Here is a 16,721-nt window from a genome sequence, read left to right as displayed (position 1 = left end):
TTCCCTCATAGATCCTCTCAGTACACATAACTAACGTCCCTTAAACAAAAGACCGCTCTCCAATGTGTAATTAGCATACTAGCTATTGAAATGATTATTAAACTCACTACATACCTTGTATACCTCAGAAAAGTCTTCATCTTCTTTGTAAAGCTCCTTGAAACTCTCCACACATATGCTTTGGAAAATCACTTCTTGGACAATGAGAATTTTTCTACCTAAGGCATCTACCACCTTGGTCAGCTATCCCTTTTTGTGCTTGATAGTGAAAGTGTATGCCTGCAGGTATTCCATCCATTTGATGTGTCTATTGCTCAACTTTTCTTGAGAATTGATAAAACTCAAGGCTTGGTTATCTATAAACACTAAAAATTCTTTGGGAAAGAGATAATGCCTCCACTTCCTAAGAGCTTTCACTAAAGCATAAAATTCTAAGTCATAGGATGAGTATCTCTTCTTGGTGTCATTCAATTTCTTGTTGGCATTTGGCATTATAACAGACAAGGAGAGATTGTTGGCATTTCAATAAGGATATTGAGAAGGTTGTTGATGATTATGGATATAACTGATTAAGGATGTTTACTGTCTTAAAATTATTATTTTATCATTGATGTCAAGAAATTGATTTTCCAATTCAGTATGATGTTGCCATATCTTGAAAAGTATGATTTGATGAGTATAAATTGTCGGTAAAAGACATAGAAAGAATATGATGAATAAGGGGAGAAATAAGTTATTCAATGGGCAACTATTACCAAGCTAGACAAAGATGAGATCATGATGATTAGATTGTTTTGATATCCTACATATGTTATTGATTGAAAGGTTAATACTATACTATGTTACCGAGCAAAGAACCTAGTCGGTAAACCCTAAGGTTATCGCTATCAGTTAATGAAGCTAGAATGTCTACCGAGTGAAGTTTAGTATTTACCGAGTTGCAACTGGGTAATAACAAAATACATTAAATGATAACATGCATTATTTAATGAAGGAAGATGATGAGCTAGCTCTGATTAAATGATTGGTATGCCGTGAATGAAGTTTGTTAAAGAATCTATGGCAAAGGAAAATCAGCAAGAAGATCTAAAACTTAGATTGAACCGCAATACCCTAGCACAAGTTTCAAGAAATGTATGCAAGTTTCGAGGCAGGGTAAAACATTTTCAGATCGAAGAATACATTGAACCTGGACAAAGTTTGAAGATCTGATGGCTATGATTGATCATGGGAAATGTGATCAAGGAGATTAAGCGATTGGCGAATTGTTTATAAATAGGGAACTGTTGATAAACAATGCATGCAGGCAAGTGTATGCACATGGATGCTACATAGTGATTATCGAGCACAGAAGCTTGAAGATCTATTTTGAATAACAGAGTATAGAGCCTAGCAGATGGACAGGATTAGTTCTATGTCTATATTGTATTGAGCAAATAAGAATCCGCTTTAGCATTTTAGATGTGAAGTTGCAGATAGATTTTATTACTATTATTTAATGAAGTGACAGAAAATCTCTTAACTGAGTGGACTTAACAATCTTATTTGTAAATCCCTCTAGCAAGGTGACATTCTGATTGAGTGTTTGAAATCCTTTAACAAGGTCACTTCTAACAAGGTGAAGATCCTAACAAATCTGAGGGAAATCCCTTAACCAGGTCACATCTAGCAATGTGTTTTGTAATCTTTAACAGGATTTGCTTTTAACCAAACATACTCTAGAAGAGTATATTTTTTAGTGGGTCCGAAATCCCAGAGTGGTTTTTCTCTATTTGGGTTTCCATGTTAAATCTTGTGTTATGAGTGTTATGATGTTTATATGCTTTTGAGTTTGCATGTTTAGCAGTTTTGGTTATATTACTGAAGTATATGTTATGGAGGTTGAATCTTATGTCATTATCAAAGATTAAGTTTGTATGATTCACCCCCCCCTCTCATCTTATTAGCTTGGCATCTGTACTTATCTTTAAGTATCAAAACTATCAATTGGTATCAGAGCTTTGGACTTCGGAAGGAAACGTTTAAAGGTACTTGAGGAAAAGATCCAAAGATGTATAAGAGGGATGCACCGAAGCTGAACAAGTCAAGTTTCTCTACATGGCAGAAAAGGATGAAGTTGCACCTATGAGGAGTTGGAGAATATGTTGTATATTATCTGGAGAGTGATTTCATCACACTGAGCACCTATCCATTGAATATGAAAGAGATAAAAGCAAAGCAAGAACATATCCAAGCAATGATTGAAATAACATCTGCATTGACCGATTCAGAGTTTAATGATCTAGAAGGCTGCAATGATGCAAAGGCAATGTGGGACAAGCTCATATCTGTGTATGGAGGAGATGAATATGTTCAAAGAGCAAAAGTGGATAGTCTAAGAGGACAACTTGAATCTATGAGGATGAATGAAGGTGAGAACATAACCCAGTACAGTACAAGACTAAAAGAGATTGCCAATCAAATCAAAGGAGTAGGTGAAACTATTGAAGAAAAGGATATAACAAGTAAGTTTTTAAGAACCCTTCTACTAGCTTATGCAATCTGAGACTCTACAATCAATGAATTGAGGTTTGTACCTAATATGCTAGTTTCTTTAGATGCCACTATTGGTAAGCTACATGCATTTGAGTTAAGTAACTTTGATAATAGTGGGTCATCGGTAAATAAAGTTGAATCTACATTTAGTTCTTTTCATATTGGTGAATCTGATGATTACAATGAGAGAGGGGATCACAGTGGAGAAAGTGAAAGATTTCACAAGAACATGGAGGAAGTACACAAACTGTATGAGGAAATAAAAAAGCAAGAAGAGTTTGAAGCACTATTAGCCAGAAGGTTACCGAGAGGCAAAGGTAAGTATAAAGGAAAACTACCTTTGAAATGTTTCAATTGTGATAAGATAGGACATATGGCTTCTAATTGTCCAAACAAAGATTCTATTGAAAAGAGAGACTACTGAGATGATAGACAGAAAGATAATCATTACACAGGACACCGAGACTTCATAAGAAGAGATAGAAAGTCATGCTTAATAGCCGATGAGGAATCCAATGATGATAAATTAGATGAAACTGATACAGAGGAAGTAGTTTATGTGGCTATCAAAGATGGATTAGATGAAGAAAGGTATGAAGAAAAATCCCTTATATCTCACATAAATACTAATGATACTTGGATCATAGATAGTGGATGCTCACATCACATGACAGGTGATAAACACAAGTTTGTTATGTTAGAAGACTACGATGGAGGCTATGTAAGATTTGGTAATCATGCACCATGTCCGGTAAGAGGTAAAGGATACATAACACTTCTTGATAATGAAAGATGCAATGATGTTTATTGGGTTGAAGGTTTGAAATACAATTTGTTGAGTGTAGCATAGCTAAACAATACAGGATACCGAATAGAATTTCATAAAGGAATTGTCAAAGTTCATGACAAGCATGGAAAGTTAGCTGCTACCGGGACACAAACAAAAGGTAACACATTTCACCTTGACTCAACTCGGAATAAATGTTTGTATGCAAAGATAGATGATACCTAGTTATGGCATAAAAGGTTTTGTCATGTAAATTTTTATAATCTGATCAAAATAAGCAAGAAGCACTGAGTAAGAGGTCTACCAAGTTTGGAACCTAAGAATGCTATGTGTCGAGGATGCTAGATGGGTAAAATGACAAGATCAAGCTTTACAAGTAAGTCTTACACTTCTAAGGGAATTTTAGATCTTGTACACACTGATCTTTGTGGTCCTATGAAAGTTCAAAGTTATTATGGTGATAAATACTTTATATTATTTGTGGATGATTACTCAAGGATTATGTCAGTAATGTTTTTAAAAGAAAAATCATAAGCTTTTCAAATGTTTAAATGGTACAAGTAAAGAGTTGAAAATGAAACAGGAAGACAACTGAAATGTCTTAGATCAGATAGAGGAGGAGAGTTCACATCTGATGAGTTCAACTTATTCTACAATGATCATGGTATAAAAAGACAAGTCTCTACACCAAGAACTCCATAGCAAAATGGAATAGCTGAGAGAAGAAATAGATCTATTATGGATTGTGCCAGAACCCTGATGATTGAAAAGAAAGTGCCACAAACATTTTGGAGAGAAGCAATAAGCACTATAGTTTACACCTTGAACCGAGTACAACTAAAGAAAGGTACTTTGAAGACACCATATGAAATCTAGTATGACAAGAAACCTAATGTAAGTTATTTTAAAATATTTGGAATTAGATGTTATGTACACAAGGATGATAGAAATGGCAAGTTTGATCAGAATTGTGAAGAAGGAAGATTTCTTGGTTATTCTTCTAGAAGTAAAGAATTTAAATGTCTGGTCAAATCATCTAACAAAATAGTAGAAAGTGCAAATGTGATAATTGATGAATTTGTAGAAAGAAATGATGAAGGAAATTCGAAGGAACTAGAAGATTATGATGAATTTTTCTATGTTCAACCGACAAGTCCTACCGAGAAACCTGCATAAGGAAATGAAGAAAATATCCAGTTACTGAGTGAGGAAGAAGAACATACAGAGCCTATCGAGCCTGTATTAGCCAAATATGTCAGAAGACATCATGCACTAAGTCAGATTATAGGAGATAAGGATGATCCAGTGATGACAAGGAACAAACTGAGACAAAACACATGTCTAATATCTGAATTTGAATCGAGAATAGTGAAAGAGGCATTTAAAAGTGAAGATTGGATAAATGCTATGATAGAAGAGATTGATCAGATAAAAAAGAATGACACATGGACACTGGTCCCAAGACCGAAGGACAAAAATGTAATTGGTACAAAATGGATTTTTAGAAACAAGATAAATGAAAAAGGAGAGGTCATTCAAAATAAAGCAAGACTAGTTTGCAAAGGTTATGCCCAAGAAGAAGGAATTGATTATGGTGAAACTTTTGCACCTATAGCAAGACTTGAAGGAGTAAGAACATTGTTGGCATACGCTGCTTACAAGAATTTCAAGGTATATCAAATGGATGTCAAATCTGCATTTCTGAATGGTATATTAGAAGCAGATTTTTTTATTGAACAACCTGAAGGATTTGTTGAAGACAATAATAAAGATCAGGTATGTAAATTGAACAAATCTTTATATGGTCTGAAACAAGCACCGAGAGCATGGTATGAAAGATTGCATTTTTATTTAATCAAGATTGGTTTTATAAGAACAAGTGAAAACAACTATATTTACATGAAGAAAGATGAAAATGGAATACTAATCTCAACCATATTTGTTGATGATATTATATTTTATGGGAATGACTCTCTATGTAAGAACTTTGGAAATGAAATGAGCAAAGAATTTGAGATGTCATTAATTGGTGAGATAAAGTATTTTATAGGTTTACAGATACTGCAAATGAAAGATGAGATTTTCATTACTCAATCCAAGTACACAAAGGAAATCTTAAAGAAATTTGGAATAGAGGATTCAAAACCAGTAAGTACTCCTATGACTAACAACTGTAAACTATCAAAGAATGATGAATCTGCATCTGTTGATGAGACACTTTACCGATCCATGATTGGAAAGTTGCAATATGTTGTTCACAGCAGGCCAGGCATATCACATGCAGTAGGTATAGTTGCAAGATTCTCTACAGATCCTAAGGAAACACACATGACAACAATCAAGGGAATTTTTAGATACTTGAAAGGCACTGAGGATTATGGCTTAGTATATCAGAAGAGGAATGATTTTGATTTAAAAGTTTATATTGATGTTGATTGGGTAGGCAACACTGATGATAGAAAAAGTACAAGTGGAGGAGTTTTCTATTTAGGAGAAAGACTAGTGAGTTGGCTTAGCAAGAAACAAGGATGTGTTTCACAGTCAACAGCAGAAGCTAAATACATTGCTATAGCATTAAATTGTACCAACATAGCATGGATCAAACAACTGTTGGAAGGTATAAATGAGAAATTTACCGAGCAAATAACTATATTCTGTGACAATACTAGTGCCATTAACATTTCAAAGAATCCTATTATGCACTCTAAGACAAAGCACATCTCTATCAAATATCATTATGTTAGAGAAGAAGCTCAAGAGAAGAAAGTGGTGTTGGAGTATGTTAGCACAAAGGAACAAATAGCAGATATCTTCACCAAGCCACTACCAAGGGACACTTTTGAGTATCTCAGAAGTAAGTTAGGGGTCCTATCCCTATCTTCTACTCACTGACCGAGTTCGGTGAAAGCATCAATTTGATGAATCTACAAAATATCTTTTAGGAGTTGATGTTGATTTACACACTTAAGGATGTTTTCTAAAGGTGTACAGGAAACAATATAGGAAATAATACAGGGAACAGGAATTGAAGACATAAATTCTCTAACCGAGACTAACGTTGACACATAACAGTAGACAATCACTTCATACAGGAAGAAATTAAGTTTTAGTTCTTTACTTTTTTGGCATTGTTGTCAAAGGGGGAGAAGACTAAGGAAAAATCAAGACTGGAGAAGAGGAGAAGACTAATGTATGGGGGAGAATTCTGATGACAGAAGGAGAGCATTTCAACATTTTAGAATCTCACAGCAATCCGAATCAATTAGGTCAAATCAACTGGTTTTTCCATCAATGCCAAAGGGGGAGATTGTTGGCATTTGGCATTATAATAGACAAGGAGAGAATGTTGGCATTTCAGAAAGGATATTAAGAAAGTTGTTGATGATCATGGATATAACTGATTAAAGATGTTTACTATCTTAATATTATTATTTTGTCATTGATGTCAAGAAATTGATTTTCTAATTCAGTATGATGTTGCCATATCTTGAGAAGTATGATTTGATGAGTATAAAGATGTCGGTAAAAGACACATAAAGAATATGATGAATAAGGGGAGATATAAGTTATTCAATGGGAAACTATTACCAAGCTAGACAATGATGAGATCATGATGATTAGATTGTTTTGATATCCTACATATGTTATTGATTGAAAGGTTAATACTATACTATGTTACCAAGCGAAGAACCTAGTCGATGAACCCTAAGGTTATCGCTATCGGTTAATGAAGGCAGAATGTCTACTGAGTGAAGTTTAGTATTTACCAAGTTGCAACCGAGTAATAACAGAATACATTAAATGATTACATGCATTATTTAATGAAGGAAGATGATGAGCTGGCTATGATTAAATGATTGGTATGCCGTGAATGAAGTTTGTTAAAGAATCTATGGCAAAGGAAAATTGGCAGGAAGATCTATAGCTTAGATTGAACCGCAATACCCTAGCACAAGTTCTGAGGTAGGGTAAAATGTTTTCAGATCGAATGATACATTGAACCTAGACAAAGTTTGAAGATCTGATGGCTATGATTGATCATGGGAAATGTGATCAAGGAGATTAAGTGGTTGGCGAATTGTTTATAAATAGGGAACTGTTGATAAATAATGCATGCAGGCAAGTGTATGCACAGGGATGTTACAAAGTGATTACTGAGCACAAAAGCTTGAAGATCTGTTTTGAATAATAAAGTATAGAGCCCAATAGATGGACAAGATTAGCTCTATGTCTATATTGTATTGAGCAAATAAGAATCTTCTTTAGCATTTTAGATGTGAAATTGTAGATAGATTTTTATTACTGTTATTTAATGAAGTGATAGAAAATCTCTTAACTGAGTGGACTTAATAGTCTTATTTGTAAAACCCTCTAGCAAGGTGACATTCTGATTGAGTGTTTGAAATCCTTTAACAAGGTCACTTCTAACAAGGTGAAAATCCTAACAGATCTGAGGGAAATCCCTTAACTAGGTCACATCTAGCAATGTGTTTTGTAATCTTTAACAGGATTTGCTTTTAACCGAGCATACTCTAGAAGAGTATATTTCTTAGTGGGTCCGAAATCCCACAGTGGTTTTTCCCTATTTGGGTTTCCACATTAAATCTGGTGTTATGAGTGTTATGAGTGTTATGATGTTTATATACTTTTGAGTTTGCATGTTTAGCAGTTTTGGTTATATTACTGAAGTATATGTTACCGAGGTTGAATCTGATGTCATTATGGAAGATTAAGTTTGTATGATTCACCCCCTCCCCCTCATCTTATTAGCTTGGCATCTGTACTTATCTTTAAGTATCAGAACTATCATTTGTCACTAAAGAATGCTACTGGTCTTCCATCTTAGTTTAAAATACCTCCTACTGATATATGACTAGCATCACATTCTAGGGTAAATGACTTATCAAAACTTGGTAAAACTACAATGGGTTGGGTAGCTATCCTCTTTTTGAGCAACTCAAATCCCTAGTCAGAGTCTTTAGTCCACCTAAACTTTGTTTTCAACCCACCCTTAATTGTATCAATAATAGGAGCACAAAATTTCACTAAAACCTTGAATGAACTTCCTATAAAATTGGGCAAGTCCATGAAAACTTCTTACCTTAGTAGCATTTTTTAGTGTAGGCCAACTCTGTATTGCTTCCACCTTGCTAGGATCCATTTCCAAAGTGCCTTGGGATACAACAAAACCCAGATAAATGAGTTCTTGTTTCATGAATTCACATTTTTCAAGATTGATTGCCAACTGTTCCTCATGTATTTTCCTTAATGCAATCTGCAAGTGTTCAAGATGCTCTATCTATTTTGTTGTATATGAGGATATCATCAAGGTATACCACTACAAATCTACCTATGTAGTCCTTTAACACCTCATTCATCAACCTCATGAAGGTACTAGGGGCGTTAGTAAGCCCAAATGGCCTAACTAACCACTCATATAACCCCTTGTAGTTTTAAAAATTGTTTTCCATCCATCCCCTTCTTTAATCCGGATCTGGTGATATCCACTCTTTGAATCCAGCTTAGTGAAATACTTTTCTTCTCCAAGACAATCCATTAAATCCTTAATTTTAGGGACAGGAAATTTGTATCTTATGGTGATTCTGTTTATTTTCCAACAATCAGTACATAATCTCCATTTACCTCCTTTCTTGATTGCTAACACCATTGGCACATCACATGGGCTTAAACTTTTTCTGATTAGACCTTGATCAAGCAACTCTTGCACTTGTCTTGCCAATTCTTTGTGTTGTTGAGGAGTCATCTTATATGCAGCCTTATTAGGTAGTGATGCTTCGGGTATAAAGTCTATCTAGTGACTTACTGCTCTGGGAGGAGGTAGCATTGTGGGTGTTCCATCACTCACAATGTCCTTGAACTATTCTAACAACGTCTGAACCTCTTTAGGTAAACTTTCTTGTTCAGTCTTCTTTTCTTGAGTAGGTTTCACTAAGATAGCATAATCTCCATCTCCTTTCTTGAGATCTCTCAGAAATCATTTTCCTTTGGTCAACAACACATTAGGACCACTTATCATAGTTCCTTCATCCTCTACCAAAGATTGAATCCTATATGTAACCCCTTCCTTTGTGAATGCATAGGAGGTCTTTTCTTTGTCATGGATAACCTTTCTGTTAAATTACCACAATCTTCCTAGCAACAAATGACATGCATCCATGGGTAGAACATCAAATAAAATTCTATCAGAATACTTCCCAATTGCAAATTCAACCCATACTTGTTCATTTACTAACACATGTTGTCTTTTATTCAATCATGTGACCTTGTAAGGATGACTATGTCGCATGCTACTCAACCCAAGTTTACTTACTACTTCTTCAGAGATGATATTGCCAGTTGATCTTGAGTCAATGATCACCTTACAGACCTTACCAAGTATCTTGCACTTTACTTTGAAAAAGAGACCTCCTATGTTTAGGCTCTTCCTTAACCGATTCCCTGATTAGTACCCTTCTAACCATTAGATTCTCACCATTCTCTAAATCAAGATTTGCTTCAAGAGACTTCACACTACAAGAATCCTCTTGCACATAGTTGATACTTTTCAATGAACATGATGAGGTTTCCTTCTCCGGACACCTATATGTAGGATGACCAAAATTACTGCAATGGTAACACTTCATGTTTGCAAAGTATGACCTCCCCAGAACTTCCAGATCTACCTCTGTTGTTTCTGTTATGACCTCTTCCTCTACCATAATTTCTTGTTCCACTAGATTCATTAGTCTACTCAGTCAATTTTGACTCTCCTTGTGATCGTACTTCACTTCCTCTCCCACTGTAGCTTCCTCTACAACCTTTTGAATCTTGACCTCTACCTCCACCTCTACTAGTGCTTTCATGTTTCTTCTTATTATTTTCTTCTACTTTTAGGGCCAACTGATAACATTTGTGAATAGTATTTGGACTCAACAAACTTAATTCCTCTTGTATGTTCCATCTTAGAGCATTAAGATACCTTGCTACTCTAATGCTTTCATCCTCCATCACTTTTGACCCTAGACACAACTTCTGGAACTCTTCAGTGTAGGTACTTACATCTAACTCCTTTGGCCTTAGGTTTTGTCTTTTTCGTATGCAACTGCACTTCATAATCCTCAAGAAGATAAGTCTCTCTGATTTTGCTTACCATCCCTTTCCAATTAGAGGTGGGGATCTTACCTTCTCTTTCTCTATCATTTTGTATAAACTTCCACCAAGTAATGGCAACACCTCTCATTCTTGACTTAGTCACCTTAACCTTTCAGGCCTCAGTCATACCTTCACACTCAAAATGATTTTCCATACCCTTTATCAATTCCATTACCGACCTTGCTTCCATCTTGCCACTAAACAGTGGTACTCCTTCCAAAGACTTTCCACTCATTGCCTTCAAAGCCTTCAGTAATGGTTCTTGATCAATAACAGGGTCTGGGGTAGGGACTTCATCCTCTATTGCCAACATTTTACCCTTCTCATCTATCTCCTCACTCACTTTGTTGTCTTGACTTCCACCACACCTAGTTTCTGCTCCAACTTCTCCAACCTTTCCTTGAGCAATTGATTTTCATCCTCTTGGTCAGTGACCTACTTAGCCAATTCTACATTGGTCACCGTCTTTACTCCTTCTAATACTAGATCAGTTTTACACTCTTCATCCCAAATCCTTGACTAGCTCTAATACCAATCTGATAGGGAGGATCCTAGATTGCTTGAGTAAGCTTGATCACTCCAAGGCCTTTTACCTACCCTAACCTAGGAATTCTCCTCTCTATTCCCCTAATCTACTATAGGCCCTCACTACTGAGGTTTGTTACTTTTCTCTTAGTGAATTCACTTCCGTAAACCCACCAACTCACTATTCCACTTAATCTAACCAGACACCATCCAAGGTTTTCTTTTTCATTAGCTATACCCTTGACTACTCCTAAGCCATTTTACTCTCAAGCTTTGATCTTTTCTCCTATCGATCCCATCTTCTTTTGGTCTGAGGCTAATAGTGTAGACTTCAGTCTACCCTGTAAGTGATTCCTCTTGGTCACTGATACCTAGCCAGAATATCATCAAGCTCGCCTAGGGCCAGTCTATTGAAATGGTTGATGCTATTCCCTGGTCTGCTACAAGTAGAGCTCTAGTATACATGGTTGGCTCTTCTTGACAACCTCCAATGGTCATGTAGATTACATGATGGAGAAACAAGATATGGCCATGTTTATACTACTTGTCACCCAAAAAAAATAAGAATAAAAAGACAACATTATCTATAGAGCCAAGCTTGGCACAAGTTCAAAAATGGAACTCACAAAATACCAAAGAGAAAGATCTACTCTATCTATACTGGCATATAAAGAATTAAGCCATTATTTACAGTTTACAAACACAAATTGAATTTCTGAGAAAAGAAACCAGAAAACGGTTTATAGATTGCTATTCAAATGATATTCTTGTTCTTCATGGAATTGAATCCATCCAACCTCCTTCTAACCTCTTTATAAAATACCCATTGGGTCTTTTATAGCCTCCTAAACATATATTGAATCTTTTCTAACAAAGGAGATTGAACTCAACACAATTGGTTTCTTGTTGTAACTGTCTTTTTATTTCCATTGGGTCATCAAGATAGCGTCAAAACACTCACTCCAATGACCGATGACAGTTTACAAAGTGCGCACCTTCTTATTGAGTTATCGACATAGCGTCAAAATACTCCTACCAATATCCGATGGTGCGCTCCCAACAATATGCTTTTTCGTTAGGTTATCGGTGTAGCCCTAAACATGTTAGGCCGCTAGTAGATGGTGTGCTCCGAACTCACTCCGCTGACTCCAAACCGTATTCTTCCCCATTAGGTTATCAGGTTAGCCCTAAACATGTTATAGCTCCAAACCATATGCTTTCCCATCAGGTTATCGGGTTAGCATCAAACATGTTATATCGATAGCTGATGGTGTGCTCCAAATCATATTCTTTCCCATCGGGTTATCGAGTTAGGATCAAACATTTTCTACTGATAGCCGATGGTGCACTCCAAACCGTATGCTTTCCCATTAGGTGATCGGGTTAGAATAAAAAATGTTATATCGATAGCCGATGGTGTGCTCCAAACCGGCTTATGCAAACTCATTGGGGCATCAGGATAGGGTAAAACCGGTTGTTCTGATGGCTGATGGTTGTGCTCCACATGTTGGCGGTGTCATCGGGGTAAGTCTCGCCTAAAAAATGCACTCCAAAAAGATAACAAAATTGTGCTCTAATCTCCCTATAAACAACCTGATGGACTTGAACCAGTCCTTATGCAAAAATTAAAAAATTGAACAAGGGTCTTTGGTCACCCTTTGGTGCTCCTGCACCACAAACCCAAGTCCATCTTAGTAAAATTAAATAACATGAAGTCTATCAAATTGGGCAGGCAAGCCCCCAGTAACCGACTGAAGCAAATCATAACCAAAAGATCAAAACAAAAAAAAACTAGGAGACCATTACTTCTTCTTTATGATACCCCATTCACACTCAAGCCTCTTTCTGATCATCTTCGTCCTCCTTCGTCATCTCTCTTATTCCCTTCTTTCCCTTCTTCTTCCTAATTTTCTTCAGTCTACCTTTACCAGAAACTGAGCCCGAGACTGCATTGTTCACAATCCCATATGTGATATTGCAGAGGGAGTTGAAGTGTCACACAAAAGTTTCATCTTACTATCTTGTTCTTCATAATTCTTTTCCAGCCTTGCAATTTTCTCCTTCATATCATTCACTTGCTCCTCAATAGTCTTTTCATCTTCCTGGGTCAGCCCCGAAGGTGAACAAGGCACCATTTCCATATCTTTAGAGGAGACCAACCTATTGTGCTCTTTGAAAGGAGATTCTTGTTCACTTTACAATTTTATATTTTCTTCCTCAATTACCTCTTCTTTGCCCATGTTCTCATCAGGGCTTTTAGTTTGTTCCTCTTCATCCATATTGACATCCTCATCTTCAATGTCATAAATTTAATACAAAATAGTCTTTGTATTGGTAGGCTATTTCCTCTCCTTAGAATGAAGCCTACCCGATCTTCTTTCCCTTGAGTTGCTCTCAATTTTTTCTTTCTCTATTTCTTTCTCCTGTTCCTCTTCCAAGTTGTGAATCTCCAAGTCAATGGTCAGGCACTTTCCAGCAAACTCGCTACCAAACCTCTTAGCTTTCCTCGAGGTGTTTTTAGGTGTTTCACTTTTCCTTTTGTCTGGGGTTAAATCCAACAAGGCCGCCTCAAAGGAATTCTTTTCCAAGGTCATAACAGGGCTTTTCCCCATGCTTTTACTAGGACCTGAGAGGATAGACATCTCCTTAGGGTTTTCACAGACTAAACTTCGATTATTTTTGGAGGCTTTCTTACACCTTCCCTCACTACCAGAGGCTGAGGCAATACAACTAGCAGCGGGGGAATGATCAATGACATACTTATAAATTAGGTAAATTAAACCCTGATGTAAGTGCAAATTCACTCTGTTTAGAATACAAGCACTTGGAGACGAGAACAAAAAGAACAACATATTTATTTTCACATGGTGCCTAATGTAGTTCAAAATGGGGAAGTGACTACCATGGACGGTGGCATAATGACCCTCTAAGGTAAAATAGTTCTTAACATGATAGCTAACCAAAGGAAAAGGCTTAGGGAGGGCCTTGTAATAACATTCTTAATATCCAATACACAAATTATTTATTTAGATACCCTAGATTTATATAATTTTTTATTTGTCTCCCATTTAAATATATGATTGTTTTGACCATGTATAAAAAGACTAAAAAAACAACCAACATTTCTTAAAATTTAAAAACTAGAATATCGTAACTCTTAAATGAATAAAGTAGTTCAAGATCATATTTTTGGTTGTATTTACATAGATGTATTGAAAATATGTATACTAGTTTTTGTGCACTTTCATAAATATATTTACAATAGTATATTTGAAAATAAAATATTAATAGTCCAAGCGGTTGAGCGTAATTGGTTAAAACATTAGGTTCTCACTATAGAGACCCAAGTTCAATTCCCAATAAGGACATTACTCTTCTTCTCATTCCATAAAAATGGGGAAGGTACATTATTATTTTTTATTTATAACACAATTGAGGAACATGCCTAGCGATCTCTATTAAAGCGTTAAGCATGCTTTGCCAGGAGAGTAGACCGTCAATAATGGCGTTAGAAGCAGTTTCTATTAGTATTCTTGCTATAGCAGTGGCTGCCCTTTTGCTAATTGTAAATCCTCTCAGAAGTAGAGATAATAAGCCACCCCATCCTCCATCGTGGCCAATTATTGGGCATATTCCTCTTCTAGGTAGGAGCAAACAACCCATTCACAGACTTCTATCCTCTCTCTCACAGCGCTATGGCCCCATCATGCATCTGCAACTTGGCTTCCGCCCGATTTTGGTTATCTCCTCAGCAGATCTCGCAAAAGAATGCTTTACAACTAATGAGAAAGCCTTTGCATCTCGCCCACTTACGTCTGTAGGAAAGCATATAGGGTATGACTTCAAAATGTTGGGTTTGGCCCCTTACGGCCCCTACTGGCGAAACGTCAGAAAACTTTGCAGGCTCCAGCTCTTTACAGCACACAGAATTGAATCCTTCAGGCACATCCAAGAAGAGGAGATTTCCTGTCTCATCCGCTCGCTATTGGAGAGTTGGGAGCGAGACATCAGTTCAGTGAAGATCAAATCAAGGCTCTCTGATCTCACATGTAATATCATGATGCGAATCGTTGCCAGCAAGAGATTCTCGCCAGATCTCAGTCCTCAAGATCGCGGAGAAGTGCAGTATTTTAAGGAGATGATGGAAGAAACTGTTTTGTTACTTGGAACATTTGATATTGCTCATTACCTGCCGTTTCTTAAGTGGGTCGATCCACAGGGAATAGTATTGGCTATGGAGAATCTACAGAAGAAAAGAGAGGTGTTTATGGATAAATTGCTCCATGCTCACCGAGAGAAGAGAGCGGTGCATGCTCCAGACTTAATTGATGTTCTCATCTCTGCAACAGAAAACATAGAAATTCAGTCGGACAATAACGACGATGTTGTGAAAGCCAACGCCTTGGTATGTTTCTTTATCATTTTCTGTTACATAATTTGGAATTTGTGCAAGATCTTCTCATAATAATTTGTTTTATCATTTTCTGTTACATAATTTGGAATTTGTGCAAGATCTTCTCATAATAATTTGTAATAAACAGTAGGTGTCTTGAGGTCAAGGTACTGATTGCTTTAGTAGAGACCTGCTCAGTGGATGCCCTGTCTCCTTTGTGGTCAAGGAACCAATTGTTTAAGTAGAAATTAAGTCTCTACATACAGGCCATACAATGAGCATAAAATACCCAAAAAATTTATCACAAAATACAGGTTTTTTAAGCTCTTAACATGTAGATTTGACTTTTGGCTTAGCAGGCTATCATAATCGCAGGTGCTGACACATCCGCTGTGACGATCGAGTGGGCATTGTCAGCTCTGATGCAGCACCCGAACGCTCTGTGCGAAGCCAAGCAAGAGCTTGACATGCATGTCGGACGGGACCGACTAATGGAGGAATCAGATATCCCCAAGCTGAAATAGTTGCAGGCGATTGTGAAGGAAACTCTCAGGCTTTACCCAGCGGCACCTCTTATGGTCCCTCATGAATCTTGCGAGGACTGTACTGTTGGAGCATATCACATTCCCGCAGGAACTCAACTGTTAGTGCATGTGTGGGCAATTCAGAGGGATGCGACCGTCTGGGAGTGCCCCACCGAATTTGATCCAGAACGTTTTCTCAACAGCGTCAAAGAGATTGATGTGAAAGGACAAGACTTCGAATTGATTCCATTTGGTCTAGGGAGAAGAATCTGTCCGGGCATTTCTTTGGCAATGATTGTGGTTAGCCATACGCTGGGCCGGCTGCTTCAGAGCTTCGAGTGGTTTGTTCCAGAGGGCACTGTAATTGACATGACAGAGGGGTCTGGGACCAGATCAATTCCATTAGAGGCCATTATTAAGCCTGGTCTTCCCCTCCATCTCTATTGATATGTCTGCTTGCTGCTCAGAACATTTAAAGATTTAACGCCTAATCACATTGTTGGTGTTTCATTTACTAGGATTCACTTTTAAGGTGCGAAATCTTGGTGTGTTGTGTTCGGTTAAAAATAAGTTATATTTAATCACACTTAGGTACAGCTATGTAAGGGATACTTTTCTTCACGAGCCTTTTGTATTTAAAGATCTTTGCGATCCATTTATTGTATGTAGCGAAAATTTATTCAATTTTCAATTTCACAACATGTTGCAATTTGTAAAAATCATTGCTGAATTTTAGAGAAAATAATTACAGCGTGGTTTGCAGAAGTCATTGCTGATTTTATTTTTCAAGGAAGAAGTTGCATAT

The 16,721-nt window shown here is 36.8% G+C and overlaps 2 protein-coding genes across 2 annotated transcripts; both read left to right on the top strand.

The window, feature by feature from the left end:
* Window positions 1-14,501: 14,501 nt before the first annotated feature.
* On the top strand, window positions 14,502-15,916 carry LOC131056031 (demethylepipodophyllotoxin synthase-like). The gene is made up of 2 exons (XM_059218865.1): window positions 14,502-15,404; window positions 15,752-15,916. The coding sequence occupies exons 1-2, from the start codon at window positions 14,502-14,504 to the stop codon at window positions 15,914-15,916; spliced, it is 1,068 nt and encodes a 355-aa protein (XP_059074848.1).
* A 51-nt stretch (window positions 15,917-15,967) lies between these two features.
* Window positions 15,968-16,363, top strand: LOC131874914 (cytochrome P450 82A4-like). The gene has a single exon (XM_059218864.1). The coding sequence runs from the start codon at window positions 15,968-15,970 to the stop codon at window positions 16,361-16,363; it is 396 nt and encodes a 131-aa protein (XP_059074847.1).
* The last annotated feature ends 358 nt before the right edge of the window (window positions 16,364-16,721 follow it).

This window comes from Cryptomeria japonica, chromosome 4, assembly GCF_030272615.1.
Source record: "Cryptomeria japonica chromosome 4, Sugi_1.0, whole genome shotgun sequence".
Classification (NCBI taxonomy): Eukaryota; Viridiplantae; Streptophyta; class Pinopsida; order Cupressales; family Cupressaceae; genus Cryptomeria; species Cryptomeria japonica.
This window is presented reverse-complemented; position numbering and strand designations above follow the sequence as displayed.

Coding starts and splice junctions, on each gene's coding strand:
- LOC131056031 (XM_059218865.1), top strand. CDS start 14,502: ATGGCGTTAGAAGCAGTTTCTATTAGTATTCTTGCTATAGCAGTGGCT. Junction 15,405..15,751: donor TTGTGAAAGCCAACGCCTTG/GTATGTTTCTTT, acceptor TTGGCTTAGCAG/GCTATCATAATCGCAGGTGC.
- LOC131874914 (XM_059218864.1), top strand. CDS start 15,968: ATGGTCCCTCATGAATCTTGCGAGGACTGTACTGTTGGAGCATATCAC.